The sequence below is a fragment of the Tinamus guttatus genome, unplaced genomic scaffold (assembly GCF_059628265.1).
Source record: "Tinamus guttatus ecotype Peru unplaced genomic scaffold, ASM5962826v1 Tinamus_guttatus_pri_ptg000302l, whole genome shotgun sequence".
Taxonomy (NCBI): domain Eukaryota; kingdom Metazoa; phylum Chordata; class Aves; order Tinamiformes; family Tinamidae; genus Tinamus; species Tinamus guttatus.
This window is the reverse complement of record NW_028288836.1, coordinates 642,570-662,441: the sequence shown is the minus strand read 5'-3', so window position 1 is coordinate 662,441 and position 19,872 is coordinate 642,570. Positions and strand designations below refer to the sequence as shown.

Below are 19,872 nucleotides of genomic sequence, written 5' to 3'. Positions count from 1 at the left end.
CACAAGACAGAAAAAAACCCTGCTCTCAAGCACACATTTATACAGCAGGGGTGCAAGAAAATAAACAACCCTCAACTATTTTACAGAGAAAATTGATTTAATCTGTGCAATAGCTTACACAGTAATGCAGCTCAGCTAAATGTATTTTTATTACGCTAGATTTGAGCTCTGATGTCTACTGCCTGGCAGTAACTCGAACCTACTATTAGGCCCTTTAGCAGCCATAAGGACATGAATTTGACTTCAGGCTGATGCCTGCACCTCAGCAGAACAGAAGTGTTCTTGCTGCGGAACCAAAAGGCAAAAGGAAGCAGCGTTTCACCAACCTGCCCTGCCTGGTGCTTCTCACAGGCCGTGGGTGCAAAGGTGGCAGCAGGACCCTGATGCTGCCAATGCCTCGGACACCAACGTGGTTGGGCTGGTGAAGGACACAGAGCTGCCTGTAAAGCTTGTCCCACCTCGCACGATATGAGAAAGGGCAGGTATTGGATGCCTTAAATTCCAAGTTCCTCTATCATTTTTAAAAGACTATTTCAACTCTGTGAGACACACTCATAGAAATACCCCTTCCCTCAGCTTTCCCTGCAGGGGATGTGCTTTATTTACATATCATAGAGCCCGTTTTCCTTCTGCTACCCCAACAACTCTTCTTCAATACTTGACTTTCCCCACTCTGGCCCAGCTCTCCAACTGCACAGGCAAATCCATATCTCCTAATTTTTGCTTTGCAAAGCTAAAAATCAAAGAGTCAATTTCTCCTTTCCATGCCTCTCTCGTAGTCCAGGCAGCCCAGGAAGCTTCCTTCATCCTTGCCTCTTTTCCCAGTTCCTCCAATCCTCTATCTTTCATCTCTCCCCTGTCCCGATTCCATGCACAACTTCCATGCAACTCTAGTCATTCTCTCTTCACATCATGAGAGCAACAAGCCAGACTACAAACTTCTAAGAGTTATGAGCATGACCATGAACACGTGTTGGGAGGTTTTTATTTCTGGATGCCAACTTCATTTCCTACTGACCATGGACTTGGAGATGTTCAAAGACAGACCGTGCCACTAAATCTGGATGCATCTTGGCAGGAAGATCAGGAAGATGCATCCTCGTCTTAGAGCTGAGCTCCTAGTGGGGCTCACACTTCCACTCGGAAGGCTTTGGAGGGAGACAGAGGACAACAAACCTTCTTCAAAGAGGAAGGTCCCTGGGAGTTAAACATGAGCAAAACGGATTTTCCTCGCAGAGTTATTTACAGAACCAGATGAACCACTTCAACTCACATTTTCCAAGCCCAGCATGGGGAGATTCAGTCTACAGTTAAATTTTGAAAAGTTATAAAAAACTGAAAGCAAGATATTTTTCTGGGGAACTCTGAGGAAAAGGAACCTATGCTACCAACTCTGTCTTAGATTTTCTTTCCCCTTCAAACTAACACTGAAAGCTACAGGGCAGTCAGACTACAGTCAAAATGGCCACTTTGTTTCCTTTTAATGAGAGTTTGGACCTGTTTCAAGGCCAGTGCTAAACTTAAGTCTTTTCTATTTTTTTTTTTAAATTTTCCAGCTCAAAGGCTAGAAGTTTTCAGAAACTGTGTAAGCCACTGCTGGAAGGCTGTGATATGGGTGATGGTTTTGACATCCAGGAGAAGCTGGTTTACATTTTCTAGGAAGTCAAATGAGCAACTGTAAAAAGGCAAAAAGTTACACTTTGCATCGACCTCATACTGATGATATAGGAAATATAGCTGCATTTTTTTTTTCACCAAAATCCAAGGGATGAGGAAGGTATATACAGAGCTTTGCCTGTAACCCGAGGGCACACAGGCTTAGATGTACCTCTCTAGGAGACCTCCTTCTACATTGCACACTTACCCTAGCGATGCAGCACGCCAACCTGACGTGACTCCTGGTTGCCCTCTCTGATCAGATCACTCTGTGCTATTGCAGAGTGGAAGAAGCCTCAGTGCTTGAGCCTGAGTTTTACAGTTCAAAAATCAACGATGTTTTCGCTTGGGAAACTCAGTCTCTGTCAAAGGCAAACTGGAACAAAGCTATATCATCTGCATATTGCAAACTCTCCAGAAAACCCAGCTCCACATGCACTATTTTGATTTATTTTCTTGTCACGTCAGTTTGCAAGCAGCCACAGGAGAAAGGTTAAAAGTCAAAACAAGCAAGCTCTATCAATAAGTTAAATTCAAATTTTCTTCAAATAAGTGGTAGTTTCAGAGTGCCAAAACAGATCATGTTAGACTGTAAGATCATACTTAAAAATGTTTGGCTTAGAAAAATTACCTTTATTCATTTTCCACTAGTGACCCCAGAGTGGATGTTTTAAAACATTCAAAAGGAAACATTACACTTAGTAAGCACTCTAGTCTTTCAGTCGGTCCATTTTACTTTTCACATCAAAATCGTTAACTTGCCTTTAAATCAATGCAGAGGCCCTGCCTGAACTCCCTATACATATGCCTTTTACATACTGGCTTTTCTTTTACATACATTTCCAGGTAGCAGTTATGCTTTAAGATGGAGAAGAATCGCACAAGGAAAAGCAATTTATACGGTGACAGACATATCAGGTCATAACCTATAATAAATCATTTTTGTAGTCATCCACCTACCTCACGGGATGATGTGCTCATTCACCTACCTAGTCTCAAGAAAACAAAGTTCTACAAATATTTCACATCTTCCCATTTGCTTTGGCCAGAAGCTAATCACTTAGTGTAAATGACCATGCATGCTCATCAGTTACCAATATATTGCTTTATTTCTTGGTAGTAAATTAAGGCTTTATAGTGAGATTTGTACAGTACAGGCCAATTTAAACATTAGAAACCATGTAGCACTATTCACTCAATTTAGCATAGCCAGAAAAGTAGCTTTTTAAAATTTTAATAAACAGTTAAATGTTACTAGTAAGACATATTTCATGAGTGCAAATGGCTCAAAATCGCACCACCCTCAGGGTTTAACATTTAACATTCTTGGGGCCATTTTGAGATAAAGGATACAGTACTGCATGCTGAAGAAAACTGCCAATCTTAAAAATACAAAAAGGGAAACTACACAGATGTTAACTGGTCAAAGGATGGTATCACCCCCATTAGGCACTGACCAGTAGTAGCAATAAAAGATCAATTTTCCTTGTCTCTCTCTGCTTTTGCACATTGTTTATAATTCAAGCACTGATGACACCCCCAAAGTTACCAAATTCACAACTGGAGGAATATGTGCAAGCTACAGGACCTTTTTGTACAGGAGGACAAGTTACTGTTCCAGGATGTGCAAAGACATTATTATTATTGGTAATTTGAGAGTGTTTTGCTACAGATATTTCCTCAGAAATTACTTTTTTTTTTTTTCTCTTGAGCATATGGATTTTTACTTGGTATCGAGGACTTTATTAGCCTGGAGACGATGGAGCCACGCAAACCAGACGTGGTGCTTCCCTTCTCACATCCTCCACCAAGACATTCAGAGCATGGGAGCTGAACGTTCAAATTCACCTGCTGGTGACATGCGGGGGGCCTTGCCTGAGGACATCATCGCTCCTAACGCGCCCGGCCTTCAGACCAGAGCGTTACATGTGGAAACACAGAGGAAAGAGCTGCCAGGACAGTGGGAAGGAAGCGAGTACGAAACGAACACGTGCTCTGGGGAAGGAGGCAACGCAACGGGGCAACCTCCAAGCCACCTGCCTGAGCACAAGGCAACTGTGAGGCTACCAAGGGCTCCCGGTGTCGCAAGGCCAGGTTGACATCTTAATTCCTTGTTGAGCAGCAGCTGTTTCTCCAGGAATGCTGAAGGACCTTGAGGCTTAAGGAACTTACAAAAGGTTTCACAAAAGTCTAAATCTAATGTGAACACCATCCATCCTAAGCCCTTCTCTCTCCCCATGAGCGTGATCTCGTGTCAGGCTAATGTCTTTAAAGCCTTGAGATCAGCCATCCGCCCTTTAAACTGGAAGGCCGCAGCAAAGGGACGTTTTAAGGCACATGTTGAAGACACCCCGACGCGTGCGCCCAGCCAGCTCAGTGTGTGCTGAGGAGGCACCGTGAAGGCACGCAGACCGACCTCATGGTGACAGCAGGGCAGCACAGAGGCTGCCCCTGCCCCACAGAACCAGCCCACAACCGTCAGAGCGCACGGAGGACACAGCTCTAGCTCGGCTTGTTGCAGACACACAAAGGCTTCCCCGGCTGATCCGCTGCCCTTTCCCTTTGCCAGCCCAACCACGCTCTCACCTGTTTTCTTTCACTGAAGTGAAGATGTCACTGCTTACAAGACCCAGACGTCCCTGTTGGCTACCAGAGGGTGGGACTGCACATGCAGGAGGGGGCTCATGCAGAACTGACGGGTGGTGATGCACGAGTGAGCTGGGAGAGGGCTCTCCAAGAGAAACCCTGAATGGGCACGTTCTCCAAATTCAGCCCGCACAGCACTTGGCAATAGCCTGCAGCTCATCTGACCCAGTCAGGTACATTTGGAGACACCTGCCAGTATTTCCTTAGGAATTACAAGGAATGACCACCAAGAAGAAACTACATGGAGATAAGGGTATGCTTTATCAGCCTTATTACAAGTTGGGGAACATGACATATATTGCATAGTCAGATTCATGAGCACTGCTGGAATTAAGATGTATTTGACACAGCTTAGTAACATTTCCAAAGGAGGGATTATGTGCTATTCCCTTTAGAGTCAGCTACTTTAGCCTGGGACAAGATCAGGGCCGCTATGGAAAAGGCATCACAGTGGGGATACTGAGCACTCACTGCTTTTGCATTAAGGCAGCCTCTCCAAAGAGGCCACTGCACCTTAAAAAGTGATCATACAAAAAGCAAACAAAATAGTCTTCTAGAAACACCCCTGCCAACAACAAACAAGAAAAGCTGACTCCTGTGAGCCAGAGAAAAGACAGCATTACCGAGTACGGGACTGTGTGTTTATACATCAGTGTTTTTAATACTGTGTGGTAACAACAGCTGTGGGGTGTCCGTTCAGAAGAAGGCAGGGTTGGTGTGCTCTATAATACAGCGCTTGCAGTGCCGTTTAACAAACCGCAGAGCATCCACGGAGACATCGCAGTCCTGCACATTCAACATCTGCAGGTCGAAACAGTTGGCAGCTACAATCTGCAGGCCCTGCCCAGTGATGCTCTCGCACGATTTCAAGCTCAGGCGCTTCAGGTTGAAGCAGTTGAGGGCTAGAAACTCCAGGCCGGTGTCTGAGACCAGAGGGCACTTGCCAATGTCTAGCGATTTGAGTTTTGTGCAATTTTTGGCGAGGTACTCCACGCCGTGGTCCGTGATACCCTCGCAGCCCCGCGCGTTGAGGTAGCGCAGCTTGCTGCAGTATTTGGCAATGTAACGTATGCCCACGTCTGTGATGCGACCGCAGTGGGCGATGCTGAGGTACCGGAGGCGAGACTCCAGCTTGGCAATCTCCCGCATGCCGAAGTCACTGACGAAGCGGCAGTCGCTCACGCTCAGTTCCTTAATGGACGTGCAGTAAATCATCAGGTAGCGGAGACCCTCGTCGGTGATGCGGACGCAGCGACGCAGGTACAGGTGGGTCAGCTGAGTGCAGTGAGCGGCAATGGTGTGCAGTCCTTCGTCCTCCAGGACGAAGCAGTCTGTCATGTCCAAGTAGCGGATGGAGATCTGCTTCCCGTGCAAGGGAGACAGCTTGATGGAGGCCTCGCGAGTCAAACTGATGCACGTCACTTTGGAGCAGCCTGGGTGGAAAGACACAGCAAATTTAAGTGAGCAGTAAATCAAAACAAAACAAACAAACAAAACACTCATCAGACTGGAAGGGCAGGTATGAAATTACATTTTTGAGGTGATGCAGATGTATTCACTTTGCAGGAGAAGAAACGCCCTGAGTAGTCTGGATTTGTTGGGATGCATCCCTACACTCATAAAATATTACCTAAGTCCACTGGAGCCATTGAGGCTGCTTTGGGATTTTGAGCACCAGCAAAACAACAAAACAGTTCTGTCAACATCCCAAATGCGAAATGATGGTCCTAGGTTTATCTAGGGACAATCTAATTCTTCCCTGCAATATTAACGCAGTGACGATTTGAGAAAACGGTGCTACATGACAACCAACACAGCCTTCTGAGCAGAGGCAGCCTCTTCGAGAGCATCAGACAACATGTGAGGCTGTTTCACCATCAAACCCCATTATGGAAAAGACAAACCTCACCCACTCTCCAAAAAGCATCTGGGGCACAGATGTTTTATCCTGCCCCAAGCCTGCCATTTAGGAAGGACACAAAAGTATGGCAAGACTGTGTTTGCAGAAGGGTGGGGATTTGGGTAATCTAAGGAGAATGGAGAGTCAGCAGGAGCCAAGAGAATTGTAAGGGCATGGGAGGACATGCACAGACGTGGAAAGGGTCTGTTTTAAGCAAGAAGGCCTGCCTCCAAATGGAGGTAGCTAGACTAGAGGAGACAGACCAACCTTGGAAGGGAAGATTAAGAGTTAGATTAAAGGGAAAAATATGTTCACAGACTTTTCCCATTTACCCTCTGCCCAGCACATGCTGGTGAATGAAAGCTTGCTCTGGAAGAGGCTCCTTTTGCTCCATGGCAAACCTGTAATCTGAGGCTCCTGAAGGGAAAGTCTTACCTGTGTCACGTTCAGTGACGCAACATGCATTGGCTTGACTAGAAATGGCTGCAGGGAAGAAGGGGAGATCTACCAGCTTGTGGTCCTGACCAGTGTTTTTAGCTGTAAATGTTTACTCAGACAAATTCTGCAGCACATACCTAAAGGGCTGCCCTCAGACACAAAAAGGAGCTTCTCCATGTTGCTGGAAAAACTGGGCAACAGGAAGAGATGAAGTGACCTGAACCCTAGGGAAAGTACATCAAACACAAATGCCACCAAAAAAAAAAAAATCCACTGAAAATCAAAAAAGCTACGATGACAAGCTTAGAGTTGGCAGGGATCAGAAATGCTGCGCAAATCCTGTAGTCTGGAAATAAAGAGCATGACCATCTTTGCATGGAAACCCTCCCAAAGATACAACAAATTCTTATCTAGAAGCTTAGTGGCAGGTGTGAGTATGTTTCAGTTCTTAAAAACTGAAATAATATGAAAAAAAATGTGAGATAAACCAGCAGGCCCGCAGAAGCCTGGAGTAGGGCCTTGAAATAGTTTGCACTTGCAATTAGATTCCTACATGCGTCATCAAGAGTTTTGCTACTGGAGTTTTAATTTACGCTTCCACTTTATTGGAGCAGACGCAAAGTTTACCGTAAGCCTCACACAAAATGAAACTGGCAAATTGTCCACAGATCCCGGAGAAGCTCAGGAACCTTGAAGCTAAGAACTTTGTTCAATGTACAATCTCTTCTTAAAACTGACTGCTGCTATTTCCTCTTCAGACTGGGTTGCAGATCCATCTACCTCATAGTGGGATTTTTGGCAATATGTTTGCCTTCAAATAAAAACTACATCAAGGCTCAAAAGTACAAGGTAATTTTTCTAACAGGAAAGAATATAATTCAGCTTCACTGGTGCAGGATTTCACCTCTACTACATGCTTTGGAATAGGTGACACAAAATACTCAACAGGAGTCCCCATACTTGAGCTGAGCTCTCATCGCAGAGGCTGGCACCTAGGCAAGGCTCTGCAGACGTCTTCAAGACCTGACGTGGCTGTTGCTCTTGCACTTGCATAAGGGGGTTGTCAGATTAAGGAATCTGTATCAATATTTTACATGTTGTCCAGAACTCATTTGTAAAACTGGTTAAATGAGAATGAAGGATTGATGTGGCAAAGGAGAATATCCCATTTACTGAAGAGTCAAGGAGGAGGCAGCTTTAATGACTGAGATTAAAAGGTGATAAAGTCACAAGTTTCACAGAAGGTTTGCAGCCCCTGTACATCAGTGTGTGATCACTGTTTTGACAAGGGCAACATCCTCTTATTGACTAGTTATTTCAGCTACAATGTAAAATATTTATGGGAAGAGTAGTCAAAATAGTTGCACCAGGAAAGTGTCCATGTTGATCAAAACAAACAAACGAACAATTTTTTTTTTTTTTTTAGGTAAAATAACAGGTTTCTAGGTCTGTAAGAACTTCTCTGCCCTAAATAATAAAAATGTAAAAACAAAACTCTTGTAGTTGGATTTTCCATAAAGGAAATGTAACTGATTTTAAAAAGGGAGGATCAACTTCCAAAAAGATTTAAATAAATGTTGGCTAGCATGCTAAATAATAACTTGCAGTCAACCTCAACCAGCTTCTAGGGATACCTTAGAGCTGCCCACAAAGTGGATGCTGAGAGTAAGAGAATTTATGCTGTGGAAAAGTGGGAAGTTAATATGAACGTCTGCTTCTGACATTAAAGATTCTGATGTTATCACTGCCAAGTAAGTGTCTTAAAGAGTAAGAGAGAGAGGGATTCAAATAGATGTACAGTGAGAAACTGGGTTTTAATTATGTAGCTGTAAGTCTAGTGCTATCCTCCAGCACATGTGTCCGACTTTTCTTGCTTGATAAGATACCTGACCAGGGGACCTCTTCAGGTCCAAGAAGCACTCCTACATGAGATCCAAGCCTTACTCTTCCCTTCTATTTGAGAAAGTAGAGAGATGGGGGAGAGGAAAAACAACAGCAATAAAACTCCCTTCTGTAGGAAACACCCTAGAGATGGACAAAGTGAGGTTTAATGACAACGTTTGAGTGTGCACAACAGGATCAGCAGCTGCTTGACTGCGGTTTTCTCCTGCTCCAGCCCGAGATGTTGTCCACCAAAACAGCTACACTTTCTTTCTCTGACAGACTCTCTGTTCCTTTCACAAAATCCTTGCTGGACTTGGCTTTCCTGTGTTGGTGTTGAGATGCCTCTTCCCCACTGATCCTACAGTTTATTATTGAGCTGAGGTGCCTTTCTGGTAGAACTCCAAGAGTCGTTGTTCACTGAAGATCATGATGTTCACGAAGGGCATGTCCTGCCCTTGCAGTAGGGAAGAAAGGAATAAGAAATAACTGGATGGATTAAATTAGTTCCTGTTCCAGATTTTTTAAAGAGTGAGCTCCATATTTCACATGGGCAGCAGCCTCCAGGAGCAACATCTTGTGATGTTAATACAATCCTTGGGACACATACCCAGAAGATGAATCAGACACATTCTTTATCCAAAGACAAAGCCTCATGTACACCAACCTGGGATTCGCTACAAATAACTGAGGTCATTTCTGGCCCTATCAGAGAGCATTCAGTTGTTTAGCTCTGTTCATTTCCTCTCCCTTTGAGCATGCCAGTAAGTACAGCATCGTATGTGAAATACAAGAACAGTAATGTTACTACCGGATCGTCGTTACATATGCTGGCAAACTTCCCAGCAGCCCTTCAACAAAACAGGGTCCAACTGAAAAGAAGTGAAAACCATTTTTACATATTTTATTTCATCAGACAGAAGGAAGGGGGAAAATGGGATCCTGTTTCCAAAGTATTCTCAAAAATTACCCACATTAGAACTACAAGTGGGCTCAAATCTGAAATTCATACACAGGTACACGCTAGAAGAGCCATCTCTGAAGCCATACATGCTCATTTGATACCATTCAAAAACAGAATTTTTGTTTCATTTGTTCCAAAGCAAGGACTGCTAAGGAGAGAGAGAGAGGGGGGGAAAAAAAAAAAACAGTTAGGGAGACTTGGAAAAATCAGTTCACATGTTCACACAAGTCCTAGTGACTCAACAGGATCTCTTTTCCATCCCCACTTGGCCCTGTGTGCTGTGCAGCCATCAGAACACCTCTTCAAGGGCAAACCTTGGCCAGTTGATTAGCAACACATTAGCCTGGGAACACACTGAAACTACAAAATATGAACTGAATGCCAGCTACGCTTCAGTGTTCTGCTTAGGTGCATTCTTACAATTAAGCACCAGTGTGTTTGCAGAGGGGAAATCCTGTGCGGCTGAACCTGGGGGCCAGAACACCTTATATTCCCAGAGCACATCTAGGGAAAACTGTCCAAAACACCTCTGTTTATTTAACCACGATACGTAACTGCTGGAAAAGAAGAAAGCCCCTAAGCACACACACACACACACACACACACACACACACACACACACACACACAGTCCATGGTCAGAAGCCTAGTTAAAGCATTGATGGAAACCAAAGGACCACAAAGCTCAGCAAGAGATGGCGATTTGCACCTAGGCAGAAATCTAGCACTGAGTCTGGACTGTTGCTCAAGCCATGAATCAAATGAGATTACAGACATACACATTATATACCACATACACACATAAAATATATATAGTAAAACAAATTTTACTCGAGTAGCTCACCTTCACTAAACAATATGCTACTAAACAATATGCTAATGACTGCAACTTGGACCTCCATAAGGGTGCTTTGGGCAAAAACCTATAGAAAATGCCTCACTATTTTAACAAGTCATCTCTGCTAGCCAGGAGGCCCACTCAAGAGGTACTAATGGCACTGGGGGTACCAAGAGTGTAGCCATGCCCTGCACACCGCTGGAGCGTTTGACAAGAGTCCTACTTAGGAAGGTGGCACCAGCAGTGGAGCTGGCAGAGCCTCCCAGCTGCCTCCTCACACGGGTACTTAAGCGTCACCTGTTACCTGACACATCCAGGTGCTCCAGGTTGGGACACAGCGACACCACATCGAAGACCGCCTCGTTGGAGATGTTGTAACAGCCCGACACCTCCAGCCTCCTCAGCTCGGGGCAGCACTGCGCAATGGTGTAGAGTCCTCTGTCGGTGAGCCGCCTGCAGCCACTAACTACTACCGTCTCCAACATGAGACATACGTTGGGGGTGTCCTGACAGAGCCTCCGCGTCAGCACCTTCAGAGCCCTGTCGACGTTGATGGTCTCGCCCGTGAGGCGGATAGTCCTCCAGAGCCGCGGGTCCCAGGCAAGGTTGTACCAGCGGCGGCACACGCGGGCGCAGCGGCACAGCTGGTTGGTGGGCAGGAAGGAGAACACGTGGATCATGGCGTGGTCCGGCAGCCGGTCTACGTGGGCCTGCTCCTTCTGGTGCTTGGAGGCCAGGCGGATGAGCGGGTGCGTGAGGCGCGTGGGCGGCGGCGAGTGGACCATGGCCACGGTCTCTCCGGTGACGGAGGACGAGGAAGTGGAGGAGCCTCTGCCATTCTGGAAACTGTGGGAGTTCTGCGGGAATATTAAGGCTGGGCTGGGCGTGCTCAGCGTCCGCATGCTCAGGTCGGAATCTGGAAGGCAAAGCACAGGATTTCAGGGAATGGCACGTGGCATGGGAAGCGTCGCACTGGAGCGGGACGTCCTGCCAGCACCATTCACTAACGCAGCCTGATACACTTCAGGGTGTATTGGTTTTTCTCCTTTCCTTCCTTCCTTTTTCCTTTTTTTAAACAGTCATTCTTACCAGAGTGAGGGAGGACAAGTATATTCTAAAATATATTCTATATTCTAAGTCAGAGTATATTCTGAAAGCACCATTCACCCTCGTGGTGGCTACAGGAGCACTGAGTGGCACTCGTAGCTCTGCTATGACAGCAACCCCAGCAAATGAAGGACTGGGGCTCCCAACTCAGCAGGTTAACTGAGAATGACTCCCTAAAACGGGGCTGGCTGCACCTCTGCAAACACTCTGAAAAAGCACGTGGACTAAAATGAACTTCAGTCAGACTGAAAGAACTGGCCCAGAGAAGCAAGTGGCAAAGACACAGCATGCCTGGAAGTTGTTTGCAGCGCTTCTGCGCCATGTTTGCATGATATTTTGACTACTGCTAATGGTTACTCCAAAAGCAGTCAACCCACAAAAGACGAAACTTAAAGGCTTCTACTACTAGGAAAGCTTGCTTTGAAGATCTAAAAAAGAAAAAAAAAATCTCTATGCTGCTCTTGCTGCCTAAGAGTCATTCCCACATTACCAAACCACCAGGAAACACAGCTCTTGCTTCTAGCTCTTCCAGCTGTTCCGCAAAACAGCACATAAAAGACTGGAAGAAAACTGGGATATAGTTTTGATAGGCAAGAAAATGCCATCGGCTGTACTTCTAGAGACCCAGAGGAACTTAGGCAATAAACTACACAAGATGCAGTCAGTGTAGATGAGACCAATGCCACAGCCTCACTCAACCATTCCGCCCTTGGGCTCTTAGTGTCTATCGTAACAGAAATCCTTTAGGAAGAAAAGCACCTTTGGAACATGAACATGGGAACCAAAATTAATTACCCGATAGAGTAACAAATAATATGAATGCAGTAACAATAACAGCTTTAAGGCAGTGAGATTTCCTCCATTTTGTGTCTACTCATGCTACTTTCGTGTTCAGACGGTTCAGGGAAGCATACAAAAACTCTCTCCCTAAAAAGCACTGGCTCCGCAACCACCGCAGCACAGGCGCTGGCTAAGCAGGGCACCCCCAGAACTGCATTCATCACACCCACCCAAAGACAGGGGTGGGCAGAGTTGGTAAGCCAAGTGTATTTTAAATAATTTTGACACATAAATTTCCCTATTGACTATTTCCACAGCACATCTGCAAGGCCGAGATGCACAACATTGCTTGAAAAAAAAAGAAAAGGCACCAAGTCCATTAACGTGCCCAAGATGACTAGTTCTGCTGAAGAGAGCTCACAGCCATTATGTCGAATAAAAAAGCTACAGCACACAGTTCCTTCCTTCTCCCTTCTCTGTATCCTGTTTCTCTGTGACAGAAACCCAGCATTTCAACAGGTGACAGGAAAATACATTTTCTTCAAGGCATCTAAGTCTCATCTATGGATGCTTGGATCTAACCCACGGATTTGCATAGTTTTGAGAACAGACTGTATCTTAATACAGAGTGGACTTTGCAGACATTCCTTTTCACATCTACATCTCTTAACATCCCAGTGGCAGTTACTGCAAACAATTGCATTTGGAAAGTATCTAGCATATTTTGGTATTGTAAAAATTAGATTTACAGCTGGACAGAAAGAAAAATCCCACCAGCATTAAACTCTTGCAGACAAGGAGGGACTCCAAAGGCCAGTTAGGCAACAGTCCCCTAGACTGGTTTCTGCGAGGACTTACCATTTCTTTGACCTTCCTCACATTACCACCAAAACCAAGGACAGTGCCTGAAGTTAAACATGTGCATAAAACGTGGCAGACTTGGAGCCTTTTACTCTTTTGTTCTTTTCTTGAGATTTTAAGAAGAGCATGCCTCTAATATAAAAGGGAATGCATTATTTAACACAATTTTTCAGTACTGGATATATCTCCCACTAATACATGTATTTTGTATGTGAATTTCTCTCCTTTTTGTTTACTTTTTCATTCAAGTGTTTTGCACAAGCCTGCACAAAAAGGGGAAGGAATACTCAAAACATCAAACGGTTGTTTCTGTACAGCTAAATACCTGAAAGAAAAACTGAAACCCAAAAGCATTAATTTGGTTTAAACATTTTTTATTACTGCAGGAATATGATTGTCTCCTTCATGACAGTCTCCCAGCATATCCTGAACACACACATTTCTAGACAGAAAAGCCTGACATCCTCGACAAACTTATTTTCACCTACTATCCATTGCTACTCAAATGAAAGAAAGAGAGAAGGAAAGAGAGAAAGAGAGAGAGGGAAAGAGGGTGCTTAGTACTCCCAGATACTTCCCCAAAGCCCACCAAAACCCCTGTGATCAAAGCATCAATCTAATATGGTTAATCTCTACTCCTAGTTTCCCACTTAGGCAATTCGGATCAAAAGTTCAAAAGTGGCATTCCCACTGCAAGCCGTGAACACGGACTACCTTAGACATTCTGGGTGCCTAATGAATTACCAAAATACATTTTTTAACTTGTACCTAAAAGCTGAAAGACAAAAAAATGGTTGAAAATCTACAACAGAAGACCTTCTGCTTTATGGATACACTCAGTATCACTCACTTCATGCTCCCTTCTCCCATTAGAAGCTCCACATGTGCAACCTGTATTTCCTTTACCTTTAATCTGGAAGATGCTCGGCATGAAACCTGCTCCCCCACGGACCTCCACACAGCTATGTACAAATCCAGACCTCCACAAGAGCCATGCACGTAGGTACCCTCGCAATATTTTGGGAGAGGATCACAGCACTATCACTGAGCTCACACAAGACACTCAGGAGAGCACAACTGGTCCGCTGAGTCCATTAACGCAATATGCTACGGGACAGGAATTTTGTGGGTGGCTTAAGCGGACTCTTTACAAAGATATTCCAGCTTACTGTTCACTCGGTTCCCTTAAGGGGAAAAAACAGCAGGTGAGTCCATGAGCTTTTTACTAGTCAAAACTTCAAAAGCTTTTTGCTGTCGTTTAAAGCTTCAGGAATACACTTGCTGCGCTGTATGCTCTCCCTGCTTTTTAAGTATTGCCAAGGGCGACTTCCCATAGCCTTATCTGAACCATTTAAGTGCTACCTTCAAATTTTGTCCTTCAGCATTTATTGAGTGCTAGCTAACTATTTGGGTGAATCCAAGACAGAGGCATTTAATAACAGTGCGACATCAATAAATGCAATCCTAGCATCCTAACAGTGAATGCTGCTGTTTTCAATAAAATTGTTCCAAATACACACCCTACACAAGCACTGTTTTCTCCCCTAAAAAGTATTGCCTACATGCCCAAAATGCAAGTTTACATTTTGTTAAATCTTAGAAAGCAAAATAATATTGCAAAGCAAAGCAGCCCCGCTCTTCCCTCCCCGCAACTTCTTTTATTCCCCCAATTACCAAGGCTTTTGTGCAAGATGCTTTTTATTACGGCTTTGCTCAGGCTCTGAGGGTTGTTTGTTGATGTAAGAGAAAATTTCTTAACAATCTTTAAAGAAATCTCAAAAGATGCGTGCCAGAAACAGAGCTATAAAAGCTGACATAGAGGGAGAAAATTCACTGGAGGGAGTTTTCTTATTCCATTAGGAATCTGGTTTATTTCAAAAGCTCTCGTTTTTTTCTTCTTTTTGGTTCAGTTTCCCAATTAATACATACATCTGGGGAAAAAAAAGCCTAAATGTATACGATTCAAACCAATCTATTCTCTGTGCACTCTGTTCTTGATAAGAATCTGTAGTCTCTGAACTCAGAATCAGAACAAGGAAAACAACATTAAACTTTTGTTAAGTCAGCAGTGGACACTAACCCAGAACACCTGATGTCCAGATCGCAGCGTGGACTTTTAAAGACTGAAACACTCCCCATGCTTAATGCGTGACTCCATTCAACCAGGCCGTGGCACTGCGAAACTCTATATATACGTATTTAAAAGTGAATTGCGTACCAAGACTCTCAAGCTTACAAAAGCGAACTGAAACTTTCAAAAAAGATGGACAAAAATTCAGACTCTTTCCTCAGGCAGCTAAAATTGATCCTCCTAGGTGATCTGCCCTCACCACTGAGCTTTTTGGAACTGATGCACAGCTAGTAATAGTAAGGCAAGAATTAAGCCAAACCATGTTGAGGATCTGAAGGATTAATACAGCTGAGAAATAGAAAGCATCAGGCATTTTTTGTCAGCAATACTACATGCAAAATAATACGTACAAGAAACATTTAAGCACAGTATAGAAATGTGATTTGGGAATGTGAGCAACCATGTGATGGTGGAGTTCAGGATCCTGAAAGAAGAGAACAGGACAAAAGGTAGGATTATAACCCTGGGCTTGAAGAGAGCAAACTTTGACCTTTTCACGGACCTGCTAGCAAGAATTTCATGCGATATGGGCCTGGAAGGAAGAAGACTCCAGAAAAAACTGGTTGATATTTAAGGATTGCCTCCTCCAAGTTCAAGAATGGTTCATCCCAACAAGGAAAACAAGCAAAGGCAGCAGGAATCCTGCATGGATGAACTCGGACATAAAAAGGAAGTGCACAAGAGGTGACCCAGGAAAGGTCATATGGAATGGTCAATAGAGGGACACAGTCCAAGCACGCAGGGATGGGGTTAGGAGAGTTAACGCCCACCTGGAGTTGAAACTGGCAAGGGATGTGAAAGGCAACAAGACAAGCTTCTACGAGTACATAAACAGCAAAGGGAAGGCTAGGGAAAATGTGGTCCTGCTGCTAAACAGGCCAGGGCCTTGGTGACAAAGGACACAAAAGGTTGAGGTCCTCAGTGCATTCTTCACCTCAGTCTTTGATGGTAAGGTCAGCCCTCAGGAATCTCAAGCCCCTGAGACCTGAAGGGAAGCCTGGAGCAATAAAGAATTACCCTTGGTGAGGGAGGATCAGGTAGGGAACAGTTACACAAACTGTACAGAAAAGTGTGCAGGCCCTAACAGGGTGCACCTCTGAGTGCTGAGGAAGCCTGCCAAAGTCACAGAGAGACCACCCGCAACAGTCTTTGGAAAGTTGTGATGACTGGGGTAGGATCTGAGGAATGGAAGAAAACAAATATCTAGAAGGAGGCAAGAAGGAAGATCTGGGGAAGCACAGGCCAGCCAGCCCCTCTGGGAAGGTGATAGAGCAGCTAAGACTGAATAGTGCTTCCAGATACGTGAAGAACAGGAAGGTGATTGGGGGAGTCAGCAGGAATTTAAGAGAAGCGAATCATACTTGGCCAACTGAAATGTGCAACCGTTACAAAACTGGAAGGTATGGATGATACACAGATGGTTGTGCTGCCATTCAGGGGAATCTCCAGGGGCAGGAGAAATGGGCAAAGAGGAAAGTGCAAAGTCCTGCACCTGGAGAGGAATAGCCCTAAGCATGAGCACACCTCAAGTGGACCTTTGCAGAGAAAGATCTGGGAGCCCTGGTGGAAACCAAGTACAATATTGCCCAGCAATGTGTCCTTAGGACAAAGATGGACCCAAGATTGTCCAGGGAGATTGTGGAGTCTCCATCCTTGGAAAATACTCAAAATTTGACCAGAGACAGTTCTGTGTGATGTGCTCTTGGTGACCCTGCTTGAGGATCAGATGACCTCCAGAGGCCCCTTCCAACATCAGCTAAAATGTAGTTCTGTCATTTATTTAGCATTTTTACAGCAACAATAGTGCTGCATGGACATTACATATTTGTTAAGTGTATGGATAATACAGATTTCCTTTTTTTTTTAATTTAACCACAGCACCATCAGTTTTACACAGACCACAGAGGTATTTTACCTAAGAACGTAGAAATCAGGAGCTTAAAGGCTGGAGGAACTGAAGCATGAGGTGCAAACAGGAATAGAAGCAACTGACAGGTCTCTACAGTGGGAGCAGTAAGAGCTGGTAAGAGGAGGCGCTCCTGAATTTGAGAGGCTGATGTCAAACATGGCTCTGTGGCCTCTCAGAAAATTTGGAAAAACAAGAAAGAAGACTGAGGACAATAGGCTCCAATAATATCATTCAGTCTATGAACCTGGACAAAGCCCTAAATGTGGAAGCCTAGAAGACAGACTCCTACATCATGAGTATCCTCACTTACTTCTTTCAGCCCAAGGCACCTCTGAGGTTTCACTGAGGTTCCTCACCACACCAGGAGACTGGAAGGCGCCTGAGGGCCTGCAACAGCGGAGAGGCAGCTGGAACAAAACTCACGGTGTGGCGGGTGGGAGGCTGAAGCCCTGAAGCGCAGTGGAGAGAAAGGATTGCTCAGCAGATACCTATGTGATTTTGCAACTTTTTATGACCAAGAATGTAAGGAATCAGAAACAGGGCTGGATTAACTTTCTTGAGGTCTCTGTCCAAGAATACTTAAACAATCTCTGATGTGAATTTGTCTGTCCTGTTCTTAACTTCCAGGGAAAGCTATTAGTCAGCTCACCGAGGTGCCTGTTCCAGTGTTGTCACTTTATCAAGTTTCAAAGTTCTTCCTATTACCCAACTCCGCTAAGAAGCTGTTTCTTGTCTTTCTCCTAGTGACTGGGAGAACAATAGAACATTGCTCTTTCTACAAGACTTTATCCTGCAAATAAAGTTCAGGCCTTTCTTCCTAGTCACATAGCTACAATTTGCAGTCCTTTAGTCCCTGCTTTAAACCTTTTCCAATCTGTATGTATTTCTCCCAAAGCACAATCAATATCTGCACTGAATATAGCACTCAAAGCCTCACCACTGCCTGGAGTCCTTCCCTCTCACATCCTATAAGCTCCAGATCCCAAAAGCCACAGAAGGATGATGCATTTGGTATGTTATTCAGTATACTGCCTAGATTCTCATGTGACATACAGCCGCCCATTTATTTTCACCATTCACACTTATACACTCCGTTCGTCTTCTCCAAACCTGTCCCTTTACTGAGTTTTTTCCTTCCCTCCTTCCCTCCCTCCTTCCTTGCTTCCTTCTCTTTTTTAAAAAGCATTGATTTCTGAACAACCTTCTTAAAATATGCTCATTTTCGGTTTTCCAAACATACTACTGTTCCAGTGCACTAGAATTTCATCTCTTCCTTCACATACTGTTAGTTGGGGTTTCAGTGCAATTCAGACAAAGGAGAGCTACTGGAGAGGGATGGGACATCTACATACACTACTGAAGAAAACAGTAGGGTAGGGCAGATCCCTGAAGGTTCCCACTTGAAACATCAGACAACTACTCAGTGATACCTATGCTCTGCCTGTGGCCACCTGATGATGATTTCACCTACTCTTTATCTCCCTGGCTTGCCACAAGACAGGCAAAAGACTAAATGAACCTGATGCATGTTCCATTTACTGCTTCCCACCTATTAGGAAACTTGTTATCTACACAATCCGAATGAAAACTTAAGAAAAACAACGAAAAAGGCAAGATAAGCCTTGGCAAAGATGAAAACTTGTTTCTTATCCTGGGATATCTTGCAGGTCATGTAATACATTTTTTTTCAAGACTCATGACAAAGCTTGAGTTTTCAACGTAAAAGTTAGCAGCGTCACAGTTCATAAAGTAAACACATCTACATGCTTCTGGAATGAATTGTTCCAAAGAATTAAAAATAATAATTTTTAATAGTTTTTAAAAAGCTCCCATAGAATGTAATAAGAATTTTTATCTGTTCTACAAATTTAAAGAAACTGTTACAAGACCAAGTGGAAGAGGGTTATGTTGCCTTCAATTTGAAACCATTTCACAGTAATTTCTGTAGAACCCATTGACATGTCACACCTCGGATTACACTGCTTTAACTTCCCTATGATGCTGAGCTCCCATTTTCTTTAGTCCATAAGCTCCTTTAAACACATGTAGAGAGCTGATCTTGCACTCCTGGCATGTTCGCACTAGATGCTTAATGTCAAACAGCACTGCAAGTGAAGTAATTGTTACAGTTTTATTAAGCAAATAATTCTTCCTTCTTATAATATATTTGTCAAAGCTGGAATTAATCTTCCCTCCTATTGGCTTTGTCCCTTGCCACTTGGTAGGCTTATTTTTTTCCCCACATCTTCAAACTAAAAACACTAAGATTGTAATAAAGGGGGGAAAAGGAACTTCCACATTAATTTCTAAAGTCATGTTAATTTTTCCTTCAACACTATTGATGACTCTAGCATGTAATTTCTGAGAAAAGGGTCTGTCAGGGCATCATTGCTGGGAAGTTACATAGAAATGGGTGGAATAGTGAACTTTTTACACATTTTGTAGGTATCTAACCCCCAAATGAATTCCTTCCACTCTTAAAGTTCAAGCTCCTCTTAAACACCTTCGGCTCCGACACTCTCCACACTTCTTACTGTATGCCAGGAAGCTTCTCCAGCTAGTGCTGGCTTGTATCTACGTTAGCTAGTAATGCAGTCCAAAAGGAGGGGATCTGCAGAACTAAGCTGTTTCTGCCGAGAACCTGGCAAGCCCAGGTCTTGGAGGTGGGTGTTAATTTTCTTAGCTTTTGGACAACGTCTAGCGTTATGTCAAAAACTGAATGCTCACTAAGGGATGGCTTTTGTGCTTCAGGAGCACCATGG

At 44.1% G+C, this 19,872-nt stretch overlaps 1 protein-coding gene across 1 annotated transcript in view; it reads right to left on the bottom strand.

The window, feature by feature from the left end:
• Nucleotides 1–4,544: 4,544 nt before the first annotated feature.
• Nucleotides 4,545–19,872, bottom strand: part of FBXL7 (F-box and leucine rich repeat protein 7) — a 162,453-nt gene continuing 147,125 nt past the window's right edge. The window contains exons 3-4 of the mRNA XM_088528146.1: nt 10,627–11,238; nt 4,545–5,735 (exon numbers count right to left, since the gene is read on the bottom strand). Of these exons, the coding sequence (XP_088384272.1) occupies nt 4,999–5,735; nt 10,627–11,238 (1,349 nt within the window). The 3' untranslated portion in view covers nt 4,545–4,998. The remainder of the gene's footprint in view (nt 5,736–10,626; nt 11,239–19,872) is intronic.